Source organism: Megalobrama amblycephala, linkage group LG1 (assembly GCF_018812025.1).
Source record: "Megalobrama amblycephala isolate DHTTF-2021 linkage group LG1, ASM1881202v1, whole genome shotgun sequence".
NCBI classification, from domain to species: Eukaryota; Metazoa; Chordata; class Actinopteri; order Cypriniformes; family Xenocyprididae; genus Megalobrama; species Megalobrama amblycephala.
The window spans coordinates 10,717,938-10,731,069 of NC_063044.1; the positions used below are offsets into that span (position 1 = coordinate 10,717,938).

General features: G+C 37.4%; 1 protein-coding gene across 3 annotated transcripts; it reads left to right on the plus strand.

Annotated features, from left to right (window-relative positions):
• The first annotated feature begins 429 nt into the window (after window positions 1-429).
• tefb (TEF transcription factor, PAR bZIP family member b) lies at window positions 430-11,878 on the plus strand. Of its 3 annotated transcripts, none has more exons than XM_048181482.1 (5): window positions 430-606; window positions 2,897-3,029; window positions 4,471-4,857; window positions 5,156-5,370; window positions 9,936-11,878. In XM_048181482.1, the coding sequence occupies exons 1-5, from the start codon at window positions 541-543 to the stop codon at window positions 10,149-10,151; spliced, it is 1,017 nt and encodes a 338-aa protein (XP_048037439.1). In that variant the 5' UTR covers window positions 430-540; the 3' UTR covers window positions 10,152-11,878. The 3 variants fall into 3 exon arrangements, with proteins under 3 accessions (XP_048037439.1, XP_048037445.1, XP_048037435.1); XM_048181478.1 differs by lacking the exon at window positions 430-606 and adding an exon at window positions 2,424-2,450; XM_048181488.1 differs by lacking the exon at window positions 2,897-3,029 and having other exon boundaries at window positions 431-606.
• The last annotated feature ends 1,254 nt before the right edge of the window (window positions 11,879-13,132 follow it).

Here is a 13,132-nt window from a genome sequence, read left to right on the forward strand (position 1 = left end):
TTCTGACCATGTTTCAGCATATTTATAAAAGAGAAAAAGAAAGCACAAGTTTCAAATCTACATTGTTGGCTGTTAATTGACTTACCAACATAAATTAAGTATATAATATTTGTTTATATGTATTTCTTCACCAAATTAACCTCACCCACGTTATTGATGTAAATCTGAAATCTTAACAAATGTCATCTCTTACTGTCAATAAATTATAATATATTCATGTTATTTTCAAACCTTTAGAAGTCACTGATATAATTTGTAAAATTGTGTATCTTCTAAACGCATCTCATTAACTGTTGCAAACTTGCATTGCACATGGACACATCACAAAATGATCAATTTTTGTTGAGCCAATTACACATTTACATCACATGGCTGATTTGCATATGCATGAAGGGGGCGTGGCCAGGCGCACGCAGGTCTTACGTTTGTTTTTACAAATGCGACACAAACTTTGCTGTTATCAGCTGAGGTTCTTCTTCCTTGTCTGACTTTATTCAGCGCTGGACTTCAACATGTCTAACATGAGTGATTTTACACCGAATGAAATCCAACAAGTTTTCAAAACTTACCTGGAAAATCCCCTCTTGTCCATCTATAATGACAGTGGTAAGAATTCACTTATTTTCCGATGCTTAATTTATGCATTTTGTACTTTTCACCTGTTGTATATGGTGCAGTTTGTTTTGTTGTATCTTGACTGTAGTGTGAATGTCGTGCAAGCAGAAATATAAAGAGACCAATTGTTTTTAAAGTTTGAATGTGCATCACAAATCGAGGTGATTTGATCAGATTCTAATGAATGCATTTACAGTCATTGTTTTGTCTACTTTTTGATGTTGTACTTCAATTTGATTTTGTATTAAAGATTCTGTGTTTTAATAACAGTGGTTACAGATGATGCTTATGTAGTTAATGTTACAGTATTTTATGAAAATGCCAGCAGATAAAACAGTCATGAATCAGTAAAGCAGGAATGAACAGGTTTTGATGGAGTAAAAAGTCAACATTAGTTTATATAATTATTTATATATTGTAATTTATACATAATCTAATTTCATATTTAAGCCTGTTTGCCTGAAACAAAAACAGTTGAGAAGTACCAGAATCCCTCACTAGGGTAAAATTAAAATAATTATCTGATTACAGATCCAAATAAATGTTTAAGTCTTTGAAAATCTATCTAAAATAGTTTGTGCAGCAAAAGAAATGGATTTGAAAAGCTGCTGTATCATGAGAATAAAGATGTCAAGGTGAACTAACACCTGTAAACTAATCATGGATTAGTGTATTGTTTCGAGAAGTTTCTCCAGTAACAGTAACCTGCAAATAATTATTCAATACTCTGTATGGGAACAAGAAGCTGCATTCCTCCAAAATTGTAGATTTGTAAAATGTCAGACTAAATATTTGAGTAAAATTACCACTGACCTTTAAATATTGAATAAAGTATAAGTGCTCTTATCAGTCCTCTGTAATTTACACATTAAGTAAAAGTCATATCACATTCATGTCAATGGAAACTAGTTGATTTAGCTGTAAGATTATTTGAATCAAAGACATTTGATGTTGTCTCTGAAATAATCCTTCATTTGATGGGCTGATCTCTGCAGAATGTTTGATTATAACTATGTCATTAATGCATGAATCTGACATGCACAGCGTTTGATGCGAAAGCTTGTGTTATTTCTAATCAGTTCTAACACACTCTCATTTCAGCGTGGTTCAAGAACAAAATGTTCCCATCTAGCTACACAGAGGGTTAGAAGGGAACATTTTGTTCTTGAACCACGCTTTCATACATATGCTATTCTTTGCACAGTATAATGTTGTTTAAACTCCTAGTATATCATTTTAGCTCATGTTAATACTGTAAGTTGTATCAAATAGAGTCCCTACTAGCATGAAGCTAAAAACACTGAGGTGACCTTATACCAACCAAAACACTATTCTATTTTTTAAAGGGTAATGGTTAGTTCACTCAAAATGAAAAACTGACCGAGTATATTCTTCCAAAAAAACACTTTTTGTGCTCAACAAAACAGAAGTTAAGAGTTTAGCATGATTTTTAGGTTAACTATCCCTTTAAATATCCTGCTAGACTATGCAAGCTGTTGATGTGTGGAATGTAACCGCCTGATTTACCCGGTTCAGTCTTTGTTATCTGAAGCATCTGGCTCATAGGGAACAGCCCTGAAGGCAAATGCGACGGTAAACACCTTTGTAGTGATTATAAATACACGCGATGTCTTGCCAAGCAAAGGCGCGCTCCTGATCAGCTGTACTCGGCACGTGCAGAAGCCCCGCCCACCCAGTGTGTGCGCGCGTGCTGGTAGCACGTGTGGAGGCACGAACTCACCGCTATGGGTGGAAAAATACAACTGCATGAGTACATAGACAGTTTTCTTAATGGAGATGTTTTAAAGTACCAAGAAAGGCGCATGGCCATAATGGTAGTTAACTTATGAAAATATAAGCAAGTAGTTTAATATAATTTGCCTTTTTTATGCATGTCGTTGAATATTTCGCCTGTTTCATATGTTCAGGGTCATTATAAGGACAATCTTCGTTTGTTCTCGGAACAAAGAGACTCGTTCGCCTCGTTTCGCTCATTGTTGTGGCTCAGATTAACAGCTGACCAATCAGAGGAGCGTGGATCCGCCCCGCGCCATTTAAGAACTACAGTACTACACGTCCTGTCTCTTTAAATATTCATTTTTCCATTGGCCAGACAACCAATCAGCGCTTCGAGCGGGGCGTTCCTCATGAAAATGTGATTGCTTTGCCCAGTACGCTGGAGTGGGTCTCGCTACGGTGTTGTTTTGGCTGTGTTTTCTCAAACAGGAACAGGAGGTTTAACGGATATAAGCGAAGTTTCATACACTTGTATATTTTCCAGGGTAATATTGAACTAATCATGCCCGGACAGGCGTCGGTAACTGTGGCCATCGGTCCTCAGAAATCATCCGCTTTTGTTTTAAAGAAGATCATGAATATTCCGCCTCCAAACATACTGGCGGATCAAGACGACGGTAAGAACCATGAACATGCCAGTGTGTAAATCAGACAGATCGTTATTGTGTTCATTGTGTGTGTTTGTAGTCGTGTACTTGGCTTCACCTCCACAGCTGCCGCGTTCATTGGTTCCTCAAAAGAACAGAAAGTTCCCTGCGAAAAAAGTGCTGCTTTATTGACGGTATCAGGTCATACCGCGGTATTTAATATAATATTATCGTATTCATGTTTTTACTTGATCGATTGCTTAAAATATAATGCTACATGTCCATAAAATCCTATTTGTACATCCTTTTATTTGACTTCCAATTGAATAAACTCTGCATGTCCAAGAACCGTGGTATTACCATGGTATGTCTTGTTAATGTAAGACATTGAGAATGACGTGCTAAAACTATGAAAAAGCAATGTATTATTATTATTATTATTATCATGTGCATTATCATAATGGTAGGCTGCCATGGTAATTCTATGGTTATTTGGGCATGTTCTCTGTGATAGTACCATAGTATTTTTTAAAGAATCTCAATGTATCAAAACACCAGTGTATATGAATTCTGGCACAATTACTGTCCATTTATATCAAGTTACCATGGTGTTATCATCTGATACCATCTAAGTAACATGATGTTGTACCATCAGCGTTCCCACAGTCATGGAAAACCTGGAAATGAAAGATGTGGGAACAACGTACCATGGTAGCGTAGGATTGTCAGATTCATCAATCATGTTCAAAGAATATACATAAAGTGTCTGCTAAATGAATTAATGAACAAAGAAATTCAAAGAGTGTTTTAATTAACAATGTCATTCTTGTAGTTTTACCACAGTAAAGACTGATCTACCTTATATGGACATTATTAATAATAGTAATATTCTAATCATTTTGCATGATAATAACCCACATCAGGTCATCTGTTGCATGTGAATGTGTTAAACTCATGACTCCAATCTCGTTTTAGTTTCTAAAATCCTTTCTGTCTAGCAACTAACAGCTAGTTACTGATAACAAACAATAATCTGGGCCATGTGATGCACAATTAAAGTTATTAACAACAGTTTATACTGCAGAAAATGCAGATTGATGTCTAAAGGCTGAATTTTACAAAACCTGTCAGGAACATATGTGGCTCAAATTTCACTGTGATAACAAGAGGAAAATTAAGAAATCTCTATATTTAATTTTGGACCATCAAGTTTGTGTGAGCATTTTCAATTAAGTGTTGTTTTATTTCTTGGCGTTTTACATTCTTTAATTTGTTCAGCTTTTATGTGTAATTTTACTTCCTTCCAGAAAACATTTTAGAATTTTTAATCATGAACATCTCATTCAATTTTGTATTTTTCTGTTTTATTTTGTTTAATGGTAGTAAATGTACAGTATTGGATCACAGAAGCTGGCATTGCAATTTTTTACTACTTCTTTGATACTTGACTAACCTGTAGTTCCTCTCACAGATATCGAGAAGGAGAAACAGGGTTCAACTGGCGATGGGACATCCGGCGGCAGCGGTGCTTCGGAGAGCGTCTCCGCCTCTCTCACGCCCACCATTTGGAACAAGACAATCCCGTACGATGGCGAGAACTTCCACCTGGAGTACATGGACTTGGATGAGTTCCTGCTGGAGAACGGGATTCCCGTCACGCTGGAGGAGGAGCTGAGCAAGGGTCTGGTACCCGAGCGCCGAGGCGGAGATTCGCAGGATTCCTCTGTGACCTCGGACGAGCCAGCGGCCGTCCCACAGATGCCCGAGGAGGAGCAGACGGAGGGCGATGAGGACGAGGAGGATTCGCTCTCTGTGAGTGATGCAGCGGAACAGGAAGTGAGCGATGAGACGACAGCAGGTGAGGCGACAAACAAAAGCGTGTTTTATTGTTTTTGTACAAGGTAAATACATCTGATTGCACAATAATATATGCCTCTTAAACAGCTTCAGTTACATCCAATCTTTAATGTGGCTACTTTCATTGATATCTTAAATTGCAGTTAAAGGGATAGTTCACCCAAACATGAAAATTATCCCATGATCTACAGATCCGCTCAACAGTGCTCAATGCTACAAACATGATGATTGTATGCTGTCACTAACAGTTATTTTCTCTGGTGATGTGTTTAATTTGACACTCTGTTTTTACCTGCCAGACTCCAAACCCGACCGTGTGACGCCCACCCCGATCGACCCGGAGGAGATTGAGGTGAACATTGCGTTCCAGCCGGACCCGACGGATCTGGTCCTGTCCAGCGTTCCTGGAGGAGAGCTTTTCAATCCACGGAAACATCGCTTCTCAGAGGACGAGCTCAAACCGCAGCCCATGATCAAGAAAGCCAAGAAAGTGTATGTTCCCGAAGACGCGAAGGTGAGACTCAATTTAATCATTTAGAATGCGCTCTTCAAAAGCAGAACGATCGCGGGACACGTTTGAACACCCAGGCCTAACATCAGGAAAAAATATTTTAATTATAATGATTACAAATCTGATTTTTACAAGTTAACATGTTTTATTAACATGCTAACTGTTTTTCTTCACTGCTGTAATCATAATACGAATGCAAAATCTATTTCTCTTGGTTCACTGATTGATCTGTCGTCTTAAAGTCAACGTGAATTACTCTTTACAATCCATTTCACTTCTGTTATCTGACATTTCCAGGTAAAACTGGACATAAAGTGTAGGGCTGGATTTGATTTATATCCGCCATGAATTGACTGGATCAAGTAAAGTGGGCGTTTGATACCAATGTGGAGCCAGAGAGCTAATCATCATATTCCCAATTGACCAACTACCTAGACTAAATTTTATTATGTTGACTTTATTTATTGATCAAAACAATGAGCTACTTTTTCAATGTCTAAAAAAGCAAGATGCTTTTAAAAAACAGAAAGATGCCAAAGGTAAAATATTCTGGAAGTGAAAATCATTTTCTTCATAGGTGGATTGACTTTTATCTCATAAGCCTGTAAAGACAGATGTACTGTGAGCTCTGAGGTTGTTTATCAGTGAAGTCTACTTCTGTTTAATCCATCAATTCACTTAATTTGTTTTAATAATCTTATTAAAATCTTGTTTAATCCCCTCTCAGGTGCCCCATTTGTCAAGGCTATTTGTATTATTTGCTATTTTGTTCGCCTGCATGAATGACAAACTCAAAATAAACAGGTTGCTGAACACGAGTCCTACTGGCTCGACACGTAACCAAGTTATCTTTAGAAAGCCAAAAGATTCAGAATCACTGTTATTAATATAGAGATATATAAGCTCAAACATAAAAACACAGTATATACTTTGTTTTTATGTTTGATCTTCTATATCTCTATATTAATAATAGTGATTCTGAATCTTTTGGCTTTCTTAAGATAACTTGAAGAACTACACTATTCATGATCTTGCATAGAAATATCTATTCTTTTATATTAGTATCAGTGTCATTTAGGAATTATTAATTCTAGTTTTTACTCATATTTTCAAAGAACAAAAGAAAAAGAGAAAATTATTCACTTGACTGAATCACTTTTGTAGCTTTAATAAGGATTAAGCCCCTTTTACAGCAAGGACAATAACGATATAGAGAAACGATAACATTGGGATCACTTTCAGAATGATTTTTTTCCAGCTGTTGAGCAATAAAACACTGACAGCCAATCAGAATCCATTCTAATTTAAGGGCTCGTGCATTTAAAATGTCAGACGACACTGTGGCAGAGGTGTAAAAAGTACTCAAAAATGTTACTCAAGTGAAAGTACAAGTACTGAGTGAAAATTTTACTCAATTAAAAGTAAAAGTATCTGGCCAGAATCATACTTGAGTAAAAGTAAAAAAGTACTACATTAAAATTGTACTTGAGTATTAAAAAAGTAAAAGTAACAGCAAGAATGAAAACTAGAGATTCTTTTTTAAGCTTTTAATCTCTAAAAACATGGTGAATGAACCACATACAAAGTTTTATCATCCTTTAGAACTGTTTGTGTTTAATTGTATTTAATTATCAAACTATAAGACTACTACCTAATGCCAGTATGCAACATGCTACTCAAAGTTGCAAAACCTCGGATTTAACTTAAGCAGAAGCTGATTTTCAAAATTGTGAGTGTCAAGCCTAGCTCTTTTGGGGCTAAAAATCAATCCTGCAGTGCCTGAAACACTGATGTCCGAAACACAGGCCAGATATCCATCCAACTCTTTGCTGGCTTCATGTGTTGTCCATTTCAAAGAAGCGAAAAAATCTTCATCATCAGATGAACTGTTGGCCACGGGTGCTCTTGATTCTGTGGCTGATTTTTGACTTCCTCCATTTTCTTCCACTGACTGTATTAATTCAGTGTTTATAAGTCTAATACTAATACTAGATCTTTTAAAGAGTTTTAACCCAAACTGACTGAGAGCAAAAAGGTTTTGTGAAAAAGTTTTTTTTTAACAAAGCAGCTGATATTGCCATAGAAACTAGTGGACAGCCAAGTCGCCTTCACCCCAAAATGGCAGAAATGCAAGGCCGCTGCTGGGCGCTGGTGTTGCAATGGAACATTCTGTTGAGTGTCGCTTCTTGTTAGTGTATATTTTTTGAGGTCAAGGTGCTGTGCATTGTGGTAATTGATGCAACATGACGTTAGCCTGACTACGTCAGACTTCCTACTTCCGCTCAATTTCATTTCGCTTCTGTACTCAGTCTGATACAGCGTCATAGCTTTGTGTTTGCCACCGGTCTGGAAACAGCCGGGCCAATCAACGAACAGAGGGCGGGCTGAGAGCCGTGACGTAGATGCTAAGCGCCGAGTTTTACATTGTAGGTTAGAGAAATCGAAAACCGAAACGACCGCGGAAATGGGAAACGAGACACGGGATGCAAACTTCGGGATGCATTAACTTCGCATAATCTGCAAAAGTCGTTTACAGCCATGTTCACTCCGGTATTTCGCTCACATCATCATGTGTTTACAACAGGTTTACAGTGGAAGTTCAATCATAGATTTGAGTTAGATGCATGATGTCTGTGCTTCGATGCGGCTGTACAGGCGGATAACATACGTCATAACTAAACGTATCTGATTGGCTTACGGGTAACCAATGATTTTAAACTTCAGACAAGCGTCCCCTAGCGAGAGAGAAAACACTTCTCTATTATGCCATTCCAGACTCTGTCTACGAAGCAAAGTGAAGTAGCAGAGTCTGGTATTACCAGGCTAACATGACGTCACTTCCAAAGGACCAATGAACATGTCTGACCAATTTTATGGAATGTGAAAATGAATCTCATTGAATAAATAACCATTAAATTAAACTGGTCATAAGCGCAATTCAATTGGTTTGGTAATAGCAAGGGAAAATAGAATGAAGTGATCTCCAAAAAATAAGTACTTTTTGACTGTAAATAAAATTGTAAGGAGTAAAAAGTAGTCTTTTTTCTCAAAAAATGTAATCAAGTAAAAGTAAAAGTATTGATTTTTAAATGTACTCAAGTAAAGTAAAAATACCACAAAATAATACTTAAGTACAGTAATCAAGTAAAATTACTCAAGTACTTTACACCTCTGCACTGTGGAGAAGTTAAAGGGTTAGTTCACCCAAAAATTAAAATAATGTCATTTATTACTCACCCTCATGTCGTTTCACACCCGTAAGACCTTCATTAATCTTAGGAACACAAATTAAGATATTTTAGTTGAAATCCAATGGCTCCGTGAGGCCTCCATAGGGAGCAATGTCACTTCCTCTATCAAGATCCATAAAGGTACTAAAAACATATTTAAATCAGTTCATGTGAGTACAGTGGCTCAATATTAATATTATAAAGCGACGAGAATATTTTGGTGCGGCAAAAAAACGAAATAACGACTTATTTAGTGATGGCCGATTTCAAAACACTGCTTCAGGAAGCTTCGGAACATTGTGAATCTGTGTGTCGAATCTGCAGTTCGGAGCGGCAAAGTCACGTGATTTCAGCAGTTTGGCGGTTTGACCCGCGATCCGATTCATGATTCGATACACTGATTCATTTATGATCCGATGCTTTCTGAAGCATATATGGATATATGGAAACAATCGGTCATACCCTCAGAATAAATGGTGAGAAGTATTAACGATGAGATCATTATGCCAGGCTAGCAAACAGCAAAGTGTAAAATAAATTACCTCAGGTTTCCAGCGGTAGTTTCGACAACATAGTCGTTTGAAGTCCTTTGAAGTTGCAGTGAAAAAGACCAGGCGCTGTTTTTATTCCACTATATTGACTTCGTCAGCTAAATTCACTGTTAGATTAGATCGATTACACTAGTAGATTCACTCGAAACGTAGCATGACGAGGACATCTGCTGGTTAAAGCCTGTAAATGCAACAAGAACAGCAAAACACAGATTCAATGATGTTTTACAGTTTGAAACAGAAGCGCGCAAGTTTAGAATAAACAGACCGTTTATTATTCATTAGAGTGGCCGCAAATATAGTTATCGTTCTTGGTGTGAACCAGTGAACGGGTCTTTAATCTATATTCAATTTATAAATTATGCAGTGATCTCTATTTTTATATTTGTACCGGTAGTTTCATTAATATAATATCTTAGTTTTTTATTAATACTTCACACCATTAAGTTCACAGCATTCATCTTTTTGACCGATTTTCAAATACTTTTTTGCTTAAAATCAGACTTTGTAATGTTGTGATTTACCTCGTAGCTGCTTGATTTGGTTCATGGATTGTAACAAAGACTAAAAAAACCTTTAGGAAAAATTAAATACTTTTATTGAAAAAGTAGGCGGGACACACTGTATGTCAGCCTGTACTTCACATTGAAAATGTATTTGGCTGATGTGTTCTTAAAATACATGAGATGACAGACTATGAAAAGAATCATTTACAGCATGTTTTTGTTAACATTTTTTCCGCTTTTATCCATTTCGGTAACAAGATGTTCACGTTTATTCTCCACAGGATGATAAATACTGGTCACGGAGGAAGAAGAACAATGTGGCGGCGAAGCGCTCGCGGGACGCCCGGCGCCTGAAGGAGAACCAGATCGCCGTCCGCGCCTCCTTCCTGGAGCGGGAGAATGCCGCGCTGCGACAGGAAGTGGCCGAGCTGCGGAAAGACTTCGGCCGCTGCAAGAAGATCATGTCGCTGTACGAGGCCAAATACGGCGCGCTGTGAGGGACACACTTCACCCCGGACACACATCAGTCTCCCTTATGACTCACACCGTTACTCAGCCGGGCCGTGTGGGAGGTGGACGAGAGCGACGCGAGCAATAGTGTTTTTAAGAAGATCTAGAAGTGAAAGGGCACAATATAAAATACCACAGCATGACCTTTGACCCCTCATACCTCATTCTGACCCTCTCCACCACCCTCAATGTGGCCCGAGCAGCGAGTTTAGAGCTTATTCAGTGTGAAGAAGAGATGAAGACGGCAACGTGAGCTGAACGAAGAAGTCGGAAAAAGTTTCCACACATCAAATGTTGGCGGAAAATGAGAGTCCGAGAGCGTTCGGTCACAGCAACTGTGATCTTACGGCTCTTTTCGGCTAGTTTTTAGCGTGTTTCCTCCCATTGTTTGCACTTGACACATCATTTATGTTTGTGTACAGGAGGTTTGTCGCAGAGAACAAGCGCATGCTACACAATATGAAGCAATTATTTTCTTTATTCTATAAAAAAACGAGCGCAAGTGCGGATCATGTCTGATGACGTGAAGAGACAGAAGTCTGTAAATACGCTTGTGTCTGTCTGCTACACGTTTCTCCAAGTGTCGTCGTTCTTCCAGACTGATCTCGCCATATTAAAGTGACATTTTTAATCACATCTTTCCGAGGGCGTTGTTCAAACGCATCTTTGCAGCAAGAGATTCGGGCGATTGTTTGAGGATTTTAACTGTGAGCAACTAATCGACTGGATCTGTTTTGTTTTCAGGGTTTAATCCAGGGCAATAATACACAATTCATCTTTACCTCAGATTAGATGTTTCTATCTAGTGGATGTTTTTATTATTTTTAACTTCAAATGTTGGTGTTATGTTTGTTTGCTATATAGTCAGGCAGCTCAGCGTCAGTCATAAAACACAAGCAGAATGAATTTCTGTGCAATTATTCTAATTTAATGCATTTATTCATTATTTAATGCATTAATAATAGTAGTAATAATAATAATGATGCAGTGTTAGATCAATTCTTGCATTTGTAAAATCATTGTGGCATAAATGTGATTGGTTTTTTTGACATGTAAACCGTGAGTTGATGACATTAGTCTCGCTAGTTTTTCGTTGGTTTTTCAAAGGGATGTTTCTAAAAACGACAAAATGTCATAATGTGCTTCCAGTGTTTTATGGATTTTGATAGATTATTAGTTATGTAGGTTTGTTTTCAGTCCTCATAAACATCATGAACGCCACAAAGTGTGCTTACCTTTTTTTTTTTGAAGAAGAAGAAGAAGAAGCTATGAAAACATAATTTTAATTTTCATATATATATAAAACTAATGTAATACTCTGTCAGGATTGTGTTTCTGTAAAACGGGTTACAAGCACTTACAGGCAAAAATTTTGTATATTAATGAGACGTTAGTGCATGCTGATGTCATAGTGATGCTGTGCAGTAGGCGTGTCTTTATCTTCCATACATACATATAGACTGTTTCAACAGCAACAACACAAACAAACGTTTTGTGGCCCAAACTTAACTTCTGGTAGACTTCCACAGAGAATCAATAATATCAGAGTCCCTCTAGAGTAGATTATTTCTGAAAACAAGCAAAACATATAAATAACACGTACATTACATTATAGCTAGCAAGTTGAAACTATGTCTAACCAGTATTATTTTGGGTTAGAAGAAAAGTATTACTCACCCAAAAATGAAAATAATGTAATTATTACTTACCCTCATGCCATTACACACCCGTAAGACCTTCATTAATCTTTGGAACACAAATTAAGATATTTCAGATGAAATCCGATGGCTCTGAGGCCTCCATAGGGAGCAATGTCGTTATTCTGTTTTTTTTTTTGGCACACCAAAAAATATTCTAGTCGCTTTATAATATTAATATTGAACCACTGTACTCACATGAACTGATTTAAATATGTTTTTAGTATCTTTATGGATCTTGAGAGAGGAAATGTCATTGCTCCCTATGCAGGTCTCATGGAGCCATCAGATTAGGGCTGGGCGATATATCGCATGCAATTGTCACGCGCATTTCGTCAGTAAAGCCGGTTCCCTGATTACCGCTAAATCGCCATCATCTGCTTTCAAATGGAGCGGCATTTAATAAACAGAGCCGTAGTTCACTGATAAGCTACGCAATATCACGTTCATTATCGCGGATGAATCGCCTTCGATAATGAACGCGATATTGTGTAGCTTATCAGTGAACTACGGCTCTGTTTATTAAATGCCGCTCCATTTGAAAGCAGGTGATGGCAATTTAGCGGTAATCAGGGTACCAGCTTTACTGATATCGCCCAGCCCTACATCAGATTTCAACAAAAATATCTTATTTTGTGTTCCGAAGATTAACAAAGGTCTGGAACGTCATGAGGGTGAGTAATAAATGACATAATTTTCATTTTTGGGTGAACTAACCCTTTAAATGCGAATAAGTTAATACCAGACCCCTTCAACAAACACAGACCGGAAGTTAACTTCGGGCTAGGCGCGTAACCATGGCAACGCGCGTGAGTCTGTTTAAACCGTCTATATAAAGAGAGAGTAACACATTTTGGTATTTTCTATTGTGTTTTTAATTGGTATAGCGTGCTGCTCTTTTCAATCCAGTTTCATTCCATATTACAAACCAAACAATACACAAAACTTTCTTCTGTCTGTCACTGTTTAGGCTATATGTAATGTAGGCCTACGAGAATGAAGTTTGCTTGTTTGTTTGTTTGTTTTTCTAGGCCGATTTTGTGATTTAAACTGAATTGTGACATTGGCCTTTACTTTTCATTTAAATATGTTACATAAACTCCAGAAGTGGAGTTCTGTGTTGGACTCAATAAAGCTCAAATGTAGCAAACTCGTTTTGGTCTGTAATAAACCATTTAACTTACATTTTTAAAAATATGTAACTGTTTTGTTTTTTAAACAGTGATGTTGTTTTTATAAAAAGACAATTTCCTCTCGTGTAATGCAGTATG

Coding starts and splice junctions, on each gene's coding strand:
- tefb (XM_048181482.1), top strand. CDS start 541: ATGAAATCCAACAAGTTTTCAAAACTTACCTGGAAAATCCCCTCTTGT. Junction 4,858..5,155: donor GAGCGATGAGACGACAGCAG/GTGAGGCGACAA, acceptor TTTACCTGCCAG/ACTCCAAACCCGACCGTGTG. Junction 5,371..9,935: donor ATGTTCCCGAAGACGCGAAG/GTGAGACTCAAT, acceptor TATTCTCCACAG/GATGATAAATACTGGTCACG.